At 49.3% G+C, this 15,419-nt stretch overlaps 1 protein-coding gene across 1 annotated transcript in view; it reads left to right on the top strand.

The window, feature by feature from the left end:
• Positions 1 to 15,419, top strand: part of nfxl1 (nuclear transcription factor, X-box binding-like 1) — a 217,386-nt gene that overhangs the window by 59,626 nt on the left and 142,341 nt on the right. Inside the window, exon 11 of the mRNA XM_085969766.1 lies at positions 1,966 to 2,056. Within this exon, the coding sequence (XP_085825892.1) occupies positions 1,966 to 2,056 (91 nt within the window). The remainder of the gene's footprint in view (positions 1 to 1,965; positions 2,057 to 15,419) is intronic.

The raw sequence follows: 15,419 nt of genomic DNA, 5'->3' as shown, positions 1-15,419 counted from the left end.
ACTTATCCAATTCCCTTTTGAAAACCACGATTGCATCTGCCTCCACCACCCTTTCAGGCAGTGCATTCCAGATTCTAACCACTCGCTACGTAAAAGTTTTTCCTCATGTCGCATTTGGTTCTTTTGCCAATCACCTTAAATCTGTGTCCTCTGGTTCTTGACCCTTCTGCCAGTGGGAAGTTTCTCTCTGTCTACTTTGTCTAGACCCATCATGATTTTGAACACCTATCAAATCTCCTTTCAACCTTCTCTGCTCTAAGGAGAACAACCCCAGCTTCTCCAGTCTATCCACATAACTGAAGTCCCTCATCTCTGGAGCCATTCTCGTAAATCTTTTTTGCACCCTCTCTAAGGCCTTCACATCCTTCCTAAAGGCTGAGCCAGTGTTTTATAAAGGTTCATCATAACTTCCTTGCTTTTGTACCCTGTGCTTCTATTTATGAAGCCCAGGATCCCATATGCTTTTTTAACCGCTTTCTCAACCTGCCCTGCCACCTTCAATGATTTGTGCACATATACCCCCAGGTCTCTCTGTTTATGCACCCACTTTAGGATTGTACCTTTTAGTTTATATTGCGCCTCCTCGTTCTTCCTACCAAAATGTATCACTTTGCACTTTTCTGCGTTACATTTCACCTGTCACGTGTCCGTCCAGTTCACCAGCCTGTCTGTCTTCTTGAAGTCTGGTATTGACATTGTACACCAAGCCTGATTCACCTGATATTTGGCTTACTTTCCAGCAAATGTCACTGTTTTGTGATCAGAAGCAGTAACCCTGCTTTTTAAAAAAACTCTTTAGCCTTTAGCCTAGGAATACTGAAGCCAGTTGTAGCAGCCTTGCAGGTGCACAACTTGAGATTAGTTAGTACACAGACTAGGGCTCAAACCTGGACCCTTTCTGGTCTGTATGACTCAGTACCCACCACTCAGTGCCTTTACCCATCGAGCCATTGCAGGGAGCTCCTGTTGGATACTTTTAACTGTTTGGATAGAGTCTGGTATACAGATTTCTACGACTAGCTGTTCCCTTTTTTGTGCTGGCAGCAAATTTTTTCACCCACTTCATCCTTGGGTCTCCAGTCATCTTTTAATTCACAGTCGTATTGATTTTGGAGGTTTTGTGGCAGATTCCACAATTGTTGTGCTACAGTGTATTAACGATGTCTATTATAAAAGTAAGACAATTGGATTTAAGAAGAAAGAGTGACTAACCGAGAAGAGAACCCTAAGTGACCAAGATTGTGATGTTTTATTTGGGCTGGTCCATGAGTTGAGGAAATGTTAAATCACACAATAACCATAAAGTGTACTAGTTTAAAAACAAAGCAGAAGGATGTCACTATTTTAATTACCTAAAATAGTTTATGCTAATATATATTTTGGCCCAAAAATTGCGGTCGGCACGTAGCTACAGAGTACTTGCCTTGTGCGAGGCCCCACACGTAGACTTGCTGTTCGGCGCTGCAAAGCTCTGTGCAGCGTATTACATCAGGGAGGCCAGGAGCACAGCGTACAGCCTATGCATAAGGGAAGACACGCCCACAATAGCTGTCTAAACTAAGCCATGCCCACAGAAACTTCTTTTCGTTTCTTGCATTGGAAATACATTTAAAAAACTATTTTGCAGCTTATGTACGTTTCCATAATAATGTGGGTACATACTTTTATTATAATGGCGAAATACCAGACAGTTCAGTCATTACAATGGTATATTGCTAATACATAGTCCTGTGGGACATGGTGTAGCGCCAGTTGTGGTGTTTTTATCGCATACAGTTTAATGCTTTCAAGGCAAACTAATGAAGTTAAAGTTAAGAATTGTAAGGGATCATATTAGAGACTTGCCTTTGCTATGAGTAATAATTTGAATATTTAATATCATCTTGGTTTTAAGCATTTCCTGTTTTGAGATGATAAGAACACTGCTATTTACTGTAGTAATCCTTCTACATTCTTTGCTTTTAGTGCTGTTCTGGGAATTGTCCTCCGTGTGATCAAAATTGTAATCGAACCCTTGGCTGTAGAAACCACAAATGCCCATCAGCTTGTCACAGAGGTAATTTTCACTAATTTGAAATATGTTTTTAATGTTACAAAATCACACAATGGAAAAAGCATAGAATTTTAGTTTAATTGCTACATACCGTTTTAGGTTAATCTGATTACTTGTGCCCTAACCTGATTGAATGATAGAACTTTGCATCACAGAAGGAGGCCGTTCAGCCCATCACATCTGTGCTGGTTTTCCTGAGCGAGCTATCCACTTAGTTGCATTCAGCTACTCTTTCCCTATAATCTCTGAAATATTTCTTTTTCAAATATTTATCCACATCCCTTTTAACAACCATGATGGACTTTGCTTCCACCACTAATCTGAAGAATGCTCTGCCTTTTAATATAAAAAAAATTCTAACCCCTCCCACTGTTCTTTTGGTGACTATCTGATTTGGAAATTAGCTGAGTGGCAGGAGACAGAGAATGGGGATAATGAGCAGGTACTCTAATTGGCAAGATGTGACCAGTGGTGTCCTGCAGGGATCTGTGTTGGGGCCTCAACAATTCACAATATTTATTAACGACTTAGATGATGGCATAGAAAGCCACATATCCAAATTTGATGATGACACAAAGATAGGTGGCATTGTAGGCAGTGTAGATGAAAGCATAAAATTACAAAGGGATATTGATAGATTAAGTGAATGGGCAAAACTGTGGCAAATGGATTTCAATGTAAGCAAATGTGAGGTCATCCACTTTGGACCTAAAAAGGATAGAACAGGGTACTTTCTAAATGGGGAAAAGCTAAAAACAGTGGAGGGCCAAAGAAACTTGGGGGGTCCAGATACGTAGATCATTAAAATGTCATGAACAGGTACAGAAAATAATCAAAAAGGTTCATGGAATGCTGGCCTTTATATCTGGAGGACTAGAATACAAGGGGGTAGAAGTTATGCTGCAGCTATACAAAGCCCTGGTTAGACCACACCTGGAGTACTGTGAGCAGTTCTGGGCACCACACCTTAGGAAGGATATATTGGCCTTGGAGGGAGTGCAGCGTAGGTTTACCAGAATGATACCCAGACTCCAAGGGTTAAATTACGAGGAGAGATTACACAAATTAAGGTTGTATTCTCTAGAATTTAGAAGGTTAAGGGGTGATCTGATCGAAGTTTTCAGGATATTAAGGGGAACAGATAGGATAGATAGAGAGAAACTATTTCCGCTGGTTGGGGATTCTAGGACTTGGGGGCATAGTCTAAAAATTAGAGCCAGACCTTTCGGGAGTGAAATTTGGAAACACTTCTACACACAAAGGGTGGTAGAAGTTTGGAACTCTCTTCTGCAAATGGCAATTGATGCTAGATCAATTGTTAATTTTTAAATGTGAGATTGATAGATTTTTGTTAACCAGAGGTATTAAGGGATATGGGGCAAAGGCGAGTATATGGAATTAGATCACAGATCAGCCATGATCTCACTGAATGGCAGAACAGGCTCGAGGGGCTGAATGGCCTACTGCTGGTCCTATGTTCCTATCTTAAATATCTAATTACTGATGCACTGACTGATGGAAAGATACCTTGGCCTTGGAAGGCAGATGCACAGTGCAGATCACCAGACTTAAAGGGTTAAATTATGAAGACCGATTGCATAAACTTGGCTTCTATTCCCTTGAGTTTAGATGGTTATGGGGTGATTTAATCAAGGTGTTTAAAATGAGAAAAGGATTCCTTAGGGTAAATGCAGAGAAACTATTTCCTCTGGTGGGGGAATCCAGAACAAGAACACAATTTTAAGATTAGAGCTAGGCCATTGAGGAGTGAGATCAGAAAGCACTTTTTTTTACACAAAGGGTAATGGAAATATGGATCTCTGTCCCCTAAAGGCTGTGGCTACTGGGTCAATTGAAATTTTCAAGACTGATCAACAGATTTGTGTTGGGTAAGGATATCGAGGATATGGAGCAAAGGCAGGAAAATGGAAAATCTGAGGTACAGATCAGCTGTGCTCCAATAGAATAGCGGAATACACTTGAGGTGCTGAATAACCTAGTCCTGTTTCTATGCTTTCCCCTATTTACCGTATAAAATCCTGCATAATTTTCAAAAACAATTCAATTTGCATTTACTTGTGAACAGCAAGAAAAAACAAATGAAATGCTCAGTGTGATGCTTCCTCCTTCATCTATTCACACTGTAACCTTTTGATTCTGGTAGAGTTGCTCGGCAGAATAAAGGCAGAGTACTCAACTGAGAAACAGAATTCAGGTTCCCATCTAGGACTCCCTGCTCCAAGACCCTCTTTATTTTAACTTTTGTCTCTTTGTTTTAACCCTATATTTACTAAAAAAAATTGGAACATTTAGTAAAACAAAAACACTGATGAAGCATCTAATTTGGTGCAAAAAGAAATGCTATTTTTTTTTTAAAACCCTGAGAAACACAAGGAAATCCTATTTACAAACCATTTGGGGAGAAAGATTATGGTGAGCTAAATGTCCATTGACATAATTATTATATTCTTTCTAATGAAGGTTTTCTGTATAGAAAATAGATAACTTGTTGAAGCTTTTCCGTAAAGTTTTAACACATGTGACTTTTAGACTTGCATTTCATTGTAGGGAATGAAATCAATTTACTGTACTTGACAGTCAATCCAGCTCTATACAGCTTCTGTTCCTGATGCAGAGAAATGACTGGATGCCCTACAAAGCAACTTAATCCTGTCAGATTCATGCCACATAAGAGGTGCCACGGTGGCAGTAATTTATTATTGATATAAACCCATAGGAAATGCCTTTTATTTCTCATTTGTGTAAATAACAAAAGTCTGTACTTGACCAATACTTTTCTTGGGGTTAACAAGCTTGGTATTCTAAAGTTTTCAAAAGAATCCACATCCTCTACAAACACACAAGGTAACCGTGTACATGGGATGTAATTTGTACCTCTTGCCTGATAATGCAGAAGCAACAAAGTCATCATGACTGCATTGCAGTCAGCAGCTTGCATGGTGTTCCATAGTGACTTGGTATGCATTCTTTTCATTCCACACAAAAACAAAACTAATTAAAAAAGAACTGGTGGCTGCTGTGTTAAATATAATGGCCTAGAAATTCAGTATAGCCACTTTTGGGGCGGTAAAGTCGGGCGGCCGCTAAAGTTTGCGCCCGCCGGAAAGTGGAGGCCACTTCGCCGATATTCAGTAGCTTTGGCCAAGGAGTTTGCTCGAGCACTAAAACTGGCGATGCACGGCTATCTTTAGGCGCTAAGCCGGCGGTGCAGACTGATACCGCCGAGGCCGGGCGCAGCGCAGGTGCGGTCATGTTTTGATTGACAGCAGACACCCTGGCGCCGGCCAGCTCTTAAAGGGGGAAGGGTCGACTTGGTCTGCTGCCACGCCCTGGATACTGCAGCCCTCCAGCTAGGCCTAAACACTGCTGCTGGAGAGAAATAGCGCCAGGAAGGATGCAGAGGGCCCGTGAGCGAGCGCAGCGCTTCTCTGCCCATGATTTAAAGGTGCTGGTTAGGGCTTTGGAGAGGAGACGCCATATCTTGTTCCCGGACAGTGGCAAGAAGCCTGCCACCAGGGTGTACAGGAGAGTCTGGAGGGATATCGCCCAGAGGGTCACAGCCACCTGCGATGTCCCCAGGACTGGTGTCCAATGCCGGAAAAAGTTTAACGACCTCACTCGGATTGTCAGGGTGAGTACCCTTTCCAGTGTCCTCCTCATCCTTGCATGTGCACCTCACATTATGGGCAAAGGGACCTCAAAGCCCTAATGGCCAGCCCTCATCCAGCAGCTATGGCACTGACATGAACATCAATTGCACTTTACACACTGGCCAAGCTATTCGACCATGGGAGGCAGTGCATACAGCAACAGGGCACCGCACTGGCCAAGCTATTCGACCATGGGAGGCAGTGCACACAACAACAGGGCACCACACTGGCCAAGCTATTCGACCATGGGAGGCAGTGCAAACAACAACAGGGCACCACACTGGCCAATCTATTCGACCATGGGAGGCAGTGCAAACAACAACAGGGCACCACACTGGCCAAGCTATTCGACCATGGGAGGCAGTGCACACAACAACAGGGCACCACACTGGCCAAGCTATTCGACCATGGGAGGCAGTGCACACAACAACAGGGCACCACACTGTACTTAGAGGCCGTCCTTTCTCTTGCAGGCCAAGCTGGCCCAGAATCTGAGGAGCCGGACTGTCACTGGGGGAAGCCATCCCCAGTTCCAGCAGCTCAGTGACCTGGAGGAGCGCGTGGGTCGACTCATGGGTGGCCGGCTGATTGGCCCCGTTGCATGTGGAGATGCCGACCCTGTGCTGGGCCCCAATGGTAAGGACATGACCTTTTGGACCTCTCTCGTTCCCCTTGCGCTTCAGATCTACATCCTTTGCCACTGTCCGACCAATGCGCTGAATGCCACCACTCACGCCTCCCTCGCTGACGCCCTGTCCTCACTCTAAAGCTACTCTTGTGCCTTCCTGCTTTCAGCTGGTGAGGAGGAGGTCCCTGAAGCTGCCAGTGACAGTCCCTCGGAAGAGGAGGACGAGGAGGAGCAAGAGGAAGGCGGCCCCTCGGGGGAACCCTCATCCGCGCCAGGGGATGGCAATGGAGGGGACACGTCTTCCCTGGAGGAGAGGCAGGGGGAAGTGTTGCAGGGGGGTGTAGCTCCTGTGCCCAGTGGCGTCGAGCCACGCGGGAAGGGTCGGGCAGCTCGGCTGCCTTCTCCCCAGAGGGGGGAAGTGTTGCAGGGGAGTGTAGTTGCTGGGCCCAGTGGCGTCCAGCCACGCGGGAAGGGTCGGCCAGCTCGGCGGCCTTCTCCCCAGAGGGAGAGTCCGGAGACGGTCCTCGCCCAGGAGGTGCGCCTCCTCGATCAAATGTCCGCGGACTCGGATCGCCGGCACACCGAGTTCATGGGGGTTGTGGCACGGTTGCCTGAGGCCATCGAGTCCCTGGCTCATAGTGTGTCCGATTTCGGGGCCTCACAGGCCAGGGGTTTCGAACAACTCGGGGCAGCACAGGCCAGGGGTCTCGAACAATTCGGGGCAGCACAGGACGCGAGTCGGGCTGAATTGAGGGCAGCACAGGACGCGAGTCGGGCCGAATTCAGGCCAGCACCGGACGCGAGTCGGGACGACTTCAGGGCAGCACAGGCAGCGAGTGGCCAGTTGATCAGTGGTGCCGTGCAGTCACTGGCTGGTCTGATGCAGGCACAGACCAGGGCAGTACGGGCACTCACTGCTGCCACACTCGCTGTGTCAGGCAGGCATTGCCAGGGCACCCGCCGCGCTGCAGCAGCACAGCGGTCTGGCCTTCAGCAGATTGCTGCACTTGCTGCAGTGCCAGCCCGGCCGAGTGCCAGTGTCTCAGGCGAGCAGCGAGCGCCAGGCATCAGCCAGCTTGCCCCCATTGCTGCAGCCGCCACTGCCACTCCCCCAGCGAAGCTGCCACGAGCTGCTGGAGAGACTGATGCTGCCCAGCCACAGCTGCAGCAGTCAGCAGCTGGCCCCTCGAGGGCTGGAGCTCGTCTAGGCCGACCCCCAAGGGCATCTGCCGTCACGCAATGTGCCCCTCAGGAGCCTTCCCCCAGCCTTGCAGCACCCACAGGGCCCAGATTGAGGCGGAGCAGTTCGGCCAGGGGCCGGAAAAGGCTGGACAAGGACTCGCCCTCTCGGCACACAAAGTAGAGTGTGTTGGCAAATGTTTTTTTATATGGGGGTGGTTGTGTTGTCTATGGGGGGGGTTGTTTTGGTAAGGCCGAGGTTGAAGGCCATTTGGATGGAAAAGTTTTGTTATTCCTCCCCAGGTTGTGGGAGTGAGTCATGTGTTTGACTGTTTTTTGGGGGTGTTGTCTGTTTTTGGGTTTCATGTGGGAAGGGCCCTGAGTTTGTTCAATAAAGCTTTTTCTTTATTCAGCTTGTCCATGTGTGATGTTTGAAGTGGTTGTTGCGTTAACCGGCTGAGGGCTTGCGGAGCGGCTGCATTCATGTCCCTTCATTGCCACAAGCCATTCCCTGACGGGGCCGAGAAGTGTCGTTCAATAAGCCGCCGACGGACGGCCCTTGGACCTTGTGGCTCCCTCCTGGGCTGGTACTCCTCCTCCTGCTCCTCCTCCTGAGGTGGTGGTCCAACGTGAGGTGGCAGTGCCTGAGTCCTGCGGATAGCCAGGTTGTGCAGCATGCAGCAAACGACGACGAACTGGGAGACTCTATCCGGCGAATACTGCAGAGATCCGCCGGAGCGATCCAGGCAGCGGAACCGTTGCTTGAGGACGCCAATCGTTTGCTCTATGATGTTCCTTGTGGCTTGATGGCTTTCGTTGTATGCCTCCTCAGCAGGGGTCCTGGGCGCGCGGAGCGGGGTCATGAGCCATGTACACAAAGGATAGCCTTTGTCCCCGATAAGCCATCCTCTTGGGGGAGGCTGTGCCTGGAACATGTCAGCCACAGTAGTCTGGCGCAGGATAAATGCATCGTGGCTGCTGCCTGGAAAGCGGGCATTGACAGCTAGGATGCGCTGCCTGTGGTCACACACCAGCTGTACATTGAGGGAATGGTAGCCCTTCCGGTTGCGGTAATCCTCGGCATTGTCGATAGGTGCCCGCAAAGCCACATGCGTGCAGTCAATGGCGCCCTGCACCATGGGGAAGTCTGCGATCCTGGGAAGTCCGCGATCCTCGCAAATCCGACTGCACGCTGCTCCTGCCTCTCCAGGGTCATGGGGAAGGAGATGAATTGGTGTCTCCTTGTGAAAAGGGCATCGGTGACCTGCCGGATGCAGCGATGCACGGCGAACTGGGATATGTTAGCTATGTCCCCAGCAGCGGCTTGGAAGGAGCCGCTTGCATAAAAGTTCAGAGCCACCGTGACCTTCACTTCCACCGACAGAGACGTCCTGCACATCAGCTGTGGACGCAGATCTCTGTGAAGCAGCTGGCAGATCTCTGCAACCACCTCCCTTCTGAAGCGCAGCCTCTTAACACACTGCGCGGCAGTCATGGTGAGATAGGACACCTGCTGGCGGTATTCCCTGAGTGGGTAAGGCCTACGTTGCCGACGCCTGATGCCCCCTCTGCGTCTAGGCATGGCTGCCCCTCTCACACAGCGTCTGCGAGCCCTTCGCACATAATGCTGGAACTGAGGGTTGGAACCCCATGCAGCCCCCATAATATACTTGCAAACAATGAAATCACAATGAGGCAAATTTCCAAGCTCTGGCCAGAAGCCAAAAATACCTCTCCTATGTTGGGCCAAATCAGTAAGGTCTCTTCCTTGGTCTCTGTCCAGAAATCCGTTGCACAAAAGTCATTGCAGCAAAATGGCTGGCCTTTATAGTTCAGTGTAAGTGCCCTTTAATTAGCGCTCCCCGAGGCCCGCAGGGCCTCTGCTGCGTTCCACTTCACAGTTCTTAGCACCGCCACGCCCACATTGGGCGGGCGCGACTGAAGTTCCGGTTTGGGGCGCACAAAGGGCGTTGCACGACAAAATGACGTCATAAGCTGCGCGCGCAGCTGAGCGCGTGCAAACACTTTGCACCGGCGCTAAATGTCTACTGAAGTTGGGCGTAGGCGCAGATCGCCCTGCGCCCGGCCGCTAAGTGCCTAGCGCTCGAGATCTACTCCTCCTAAGGCGCTAACGGCTGGCGCACGCAACTGAATTTCTAGGCCAATATCTCTTGCTTTAAAGATTGATGAGGGTGAAGCCACTGTTTTTCCTCGCATTGATGTTTTTTTCTAAATAATGTTATCTTCATGACATACAAAAATATTTCATAGGATAAAAATATAATAAGATACACATAATAATGTTAAAATTCAAAAATATTCTTTTTCAATAGAAGTGAACAGTAGAATGCATGTATTTTGTAAATTTTAGCTGTTCTGAGGTAGCTAGCAATTACTTCACCAGCCAGTAGTAGACTAATTCCAAGGAATGTGGGGACCCCCCTACCTCCCAACATAAAAAATGGAAAACTGGTCACTTTTGTTTTCAACACGGGGATGGCGTTATGAAAAAGCTGCATAAAAGTTCAAATGTAGATTGAATCTTAGACAAAACATTTCTTTTAAACTTGCTTATTCTATCTTTACAATGTCCATTGATATTTCTTCATTTTTTAATGGTGAAAGAGGAAGGGAGGGGAGGTAGCCCCGTAGAGGTAGTTGGTCATGTCCTGGCACTTGACTGTAATGTGCTTATTGGCATCTGTCGTTGTTAGAATGCTAACCTTAAATTAATTATCGGGACTCCAGATCTGCCAGAACGAACTCTCTCTTCATTTCTGTGGTAAGTGTCAATTGGATTTGAAAGTGCAGTGTTCAGCCAGTCAATTACAGTGCTTTGAACAGATACGATTGAATTTCATATTATATAAGAGAGACAAGTACGAAGCTTCATGGCAGCACCCTCGCTCCAAGCACTGGCATCTGCTGGACTACGTCATCGTCCAAGCGAGGGACCGCAAGGGCGTCCACATCACCCGCGCCATGACTGGAGCGGACGACTGCTGGACAGACCACCGCCTAATCCGCTCTGTCATCTCCATCAATGTTGCCCCAAAACAGTGGCGGCAACAGAAACAATGCCGCAGGAAAATCAACGCTGGAGCACTCCAAGACCCCACTAAGAAAGCCCTATTCAGCCTGTGCCTGACAAACAACCTGACGACTCCCAGTGATGCAGAGACACGGTGTCCACAGCGCCTGGTCTGCACTCAAGGCCTCCATAATCAGCACCTGTGAAGAGACGCTCGGTCACTCGACCAGGAAACACCAATAGTGATTAGACGAGAACGACCAGGAGATCCAGGAGCTAATGAGCTGCAAGTGCAAGGCATTCCTGATCTGGAAACAGCAACGAACTCGAGAGCAAGAAAGCAGCCCTACAGGCGCCTGAAGGCCGAGGTCCAACAAAAAACTCGCGACCTAAAGAACAGATGGTGGGTGGAGAAAGCGCAGGAGATCCAGCAGCTAGCCGACAACCATGACGTGCGTGGATTCTTTAGCGCAGTCAGGACCATCTACGGCCCAAGCACCCACCCCACTGCAGGCCATGAACGGAGAGGTACTCATCAAGGACAGAGAGGTAGTCAGTGCCCGCTGGAAGGAGCACTTCGAAGATCTCCTTAACCGCAACTCTGTCTTCGACGCGAGTGTCCTCAACTCCATCCCACAGCATGCTACCCGCCACCATCTCAGCACAACCCCAGCCCAGCAAGAGGTTGAAAAGGCCATCCGACAACTGAAGAACAACAAGGCCTTAGGAGCAGTTGGAATCCCCGCCGAGGCACTAAAGCATGGCGGAGAAGCACTACTGGCGCGAATTCATGAACTCATTTCTCTTACCTGGAAGGAGGAGAGCATGCCAGGGGATCTCAGGGATGCTGTAATTGTGACCATCTTCAAGAAAGGTGACAAGTCCGATTGCGGTAGTTACAGAGGAGTTTCCCTGCTGTCTGCCACAGGGAAAGTCATAGCAAGAATCCTCCTCGATCGTCTTCTCCCAGTGGCCAAAGAGCTCCTCCCAGAGTCGAAATGCGGATTCCGCCCACTAAGGGGCACAATGGACATGATCTTCACTGCACGTCAATTACAAGAGAAATGCAGGGAACAGCACCAACCACTGTACATGGCCGCCTTTGATCTCACAAAGGCCTTCGACACTGTCAACCGTGAGGGATTATGGAGTGTCCTCCTCAAATTCGGCTGCCCTCAAAGTTTGTCACCATCCTCCGCCTGCTTCACGACGACATGCAAGCCGTGATCCTGATCAACGGTTCCACCACAGACCCAATTCATGTACGAACCGGGGTCAAGCAAGGCTGTGTCATCGCACCAACGCTCTTCTCGATCTTCCTTGCTGCAATGCTCCATCTCGCCCTCAGTAAGCTCCCCATTGGAGTGGAGCTAATTTACAGAACAAATGGGAAACTGTTCAACCTCCGTCGCCTCCAGTCCAGATCCAAGGTCGTCCCATCCTCTGTCATCGAATTACAGTATGCAGACGACGCTTGCGTCTGCGCTCACTCGGAGGTCGAACTCCAAACCATCGTTAACACCTTCACCGAAGCGTACGAGAGCATAGGCCTTACACTAAACATCCGTAAGACAAAGGTCCGCTACCAACCTGCCCCCGCCACACTACCGCCCTCCCCGATTATCAAAATGCACGACAGGGCCTTGGACAACGTGAACCACTTTCCATACCTCGGGAGCCTACTGTCAACAAGGGCAGACATCAACGACAAAGTCCAACACCGCCTTCAGTGTGCCAGTGCAGCTTTTGGTCACCTGAGGAAGAGCGTGTTTGAAGACCAGGACCTCAAACCTGGCACTAAGTTCATGGTCTACAGAGCAGCAGTGATACCCGCCCTGCTGTATGTCTCAGACATGGACCATGTACAGCAGGCACCTCAAAGCACTGGAGCGGTACCACCAACGCTGCCTCCGCAAGATACTGCCAATCCATTAGCAGGATAGGCGCGCCAACGTCCGTGTTCTTGCTCAGGCCAACATCCCTAGCATCGAAGCTTTGACCACGCTCAATCCGCGCCGATGGACGGGTCACATTGTCCGCATGCCCGATACGAGACTCCCAAAACAAGCACTCGGAGCTCCGGCACGGCAAGAGAGCCCCAGGTGGGCAGAGGAAACACTTCAAGGACATCCTCAAAGCCTCCTTGAAAAAGTGTAACCTCCCCACCAACACCTGGGAATCCCTGGCCCAAGACCTCACCAAGTGGAGGAGAAGCATCCGGGAAGGCGCTGAACACCTTGAGTCTCTTCGCCGGGAGCAAGCGGAAGCCAAGCGCAGGCAGCGCAAAGAGCGCACGTCAACCCAAGCACCCCACCCACCCGCCCCTTCAACCACCATCTGCCCCACCTGTGACAGAGACTGTAGGTCCCGCATTGAACTCATCAATCACCTGCAAACTCATTTTTAATGTGGAAGCAAATCATCCTCGGTTCCGAGAGACTGCCTAAAAAGAAGATAAGGGCTTAATTGGGGAAAAAAAAGGATTCAAACTTTACACAAGATTGTTTTGCTCATTTGGTCAGCAAGCATTAAAAATCATACACAAATAAAATTGAATAAATATTAAGTTACTTTTTAAATATTAAGCCTGTTAGAACTAAGTAAAATTTTTATTTTGTACTTTGAGTGATAGATGTCTGTGCAAGAAATATAATATTGTCCCACATTTTATACATCAAACACTTTGAGGTCAGGTACGGCACAAGTCTGAAGATTAATCAAGCTACCTCCATAAAATAACATTCAGGGCTAAAAATTGAGTAGCGCTGGGGCGCTAAAATTAGCGCCCCCGTGCCAGAAATTGAGTGGTTGCGCCCCAAGAGGGTAGCGGGGCGCTACTGGAGGCGCCCCGCATCCCTCTTGGGGCGCTGTGAGCCAGTATTGCGCTGTGGCACGTCACGCTGCGGTATTGCAGGCCTTCCTCCCCTTCTTAAAGGGGAAGGGCCTTGTGCAGCGCGACCTGGGCCCAGCTGGGCCCCCGGGGATCGGGAGTGCAGGCAAAAGAGCCCGGCACTCGAGAAGTGCCGGGCTCTTGGAGCGCAGCCAGCACTCCGTGGGGTGTGGCGTTTCAGGAGGTTTGGGACGGGAGCGCTGGCAGGCGGCCAGCAACAAAAATGGCCGCCCCGCACCTCGCCTTTAAATTGCGCCTCCCCGGCTGCAGCTACGCCCCCCTGACCCCGTCGGACATAGCGTCCAGCGGTCAGTCAGGGAGCGCTTCCGAAGTTCGTGAGCGGGGCGCTGCGCACACCAATGATGTCATCGCCAGCGCCGCAGGGCGCTACCGGTTAGCGCCACCACTAACCTCCCGCTGAATTTTGCGGGAGGCGTGGGCAGTGCCGGGCGCTAGTTGCGTTGATGCCCGTTAGCGCCCTCTTAAGGCGCTAATGGGAGGCGCAACCAACTGAATTTTTCCCCCTCAGATTTTAACTTATTGCATCCAATGTGGGGCTGCCACTTTAAAATTTGATACACTCTAGTAAAATTGGGTTGAAGCTTAACTCACTTTGGATTTTTCAGCAGAGATGGGTGACATTTCATTCCAACATTCTGGGTTGGATTTAAGCCTGGCACCTAGAGATGAAGATTCTAACTCATCGGCTGAGGTTTTCTGCTGTGCACTTATCCATCTGCAATTTTCATGCCCATTAAAATAAATGTGAGGGAAATAGTAAGTGGGAAAATCCCACTCCAGTGATGTAAGAATACCCTTTTTTGTCTGGCTGTCATAAAATAAGTACAATGTAGTTAATTTCACAAAGACAATTTTAAATTCTGTCAAAGGCGCAGGCTGTTACTTTGAACTCTTGTACTCTGTTATTGTATTACATCTGTTACCCCTAAGTAAAATAAAATTTAAATTTAAATTTGGAGATTTAACTCAGCGTGCGTCTGTCGTCATTGACCGGTTTCCCGCTTCAGCCTGATTGACAGGCTTGGCTTCCAGTCGGGCAGGGAGCACTCCGGAGGATGCCGCCGGACCACTTGGGTCTGATCCTTGACCCGTGGGGGAGTGGCGGGGTCCGATCCCTGACCTTGGTGGGGGTTCCGATCCCCGGCCCTGGGTGGGGGGTGTGAGTGGGTGGTCTGATCCTGGGCCGGGGGTTGGGAAATGTTCTCATGGTGGGGATGTTTGAGGGGCCAGGAGGAAGTACACCTGCTCCTCCTGGCCCACATGGAGTGCTCCACGAGGCTGTCCCCGACTCGCTGCAGCTGCTGGGTTTGCCAAGGCCTGGGAAACCCTGCCAGTCACACTAAAACCTGCACAGCGAGTTAAATCTGAGGCTTCCAGCCTACTTAACATATTAAAAATGCTAACCTGCCTCCTGGGAGTGGGTTGGCTGTCCGTCCCTTATCCTGACTCAGGTAAAACCTAGAAGTTGACGGGTTGGAGCAGGCTTCCCGATGCGCCTCGAATCTTTGCCCATTTAACGCACGCCCAATCCCACCCGCTCACCCATGATAAATACCCCCTATAGACTAATAGAAACTTACAGCACAGAAGGAGGCCATTTGACCCATTGTGCCTGTGCTGGCTCTATGAAAGAGCAGTCGTGCTTAGTCCCATATCCCTGCTTTTGTCCGTAACTGTGTAAATTCCACATCCTCAAGTACCTGTCCAACTCCCTTTCAAAATTATTTATGGAATCAGCTTCCACCACTTTTTCAGGTAGAGCATTCCTGAGCCCGACAACTCTCGGCCTGAAAAAAATTCTCCTCCTCTCCCCTCTAGATCTTTTGCCAATGATTTTGAATCTACGACCTCTAGTTATTGACCCACTCCCCAGAGGGAATAAATTTTCTCTTATCTACTCTATCAAAACCTCTCTGCATCTTGAAAACCTCTATTAGGTCCCCTCT

The sequence above is a fragment of the Somniosus microcephalus genome, chromosome 2 (assembly GCF_052327205.1).
Source record: "Somniosus microcephalus isolate GS21.2 chromosome 2, FLI_Smic_1.0, whole genome shotgun sequence".
NCBI classification, from domain to species: Eukaryota; Metazoa; Chordata; class Chondrichthyes; order Squaliformes; family Somniosidae; genus Somniosus; species Somniosus microcephalus.
Note: the sequence above shows the minus strand (reverse complement) of the source record. Positions and strands in the feature narration are given on the sequence as shown.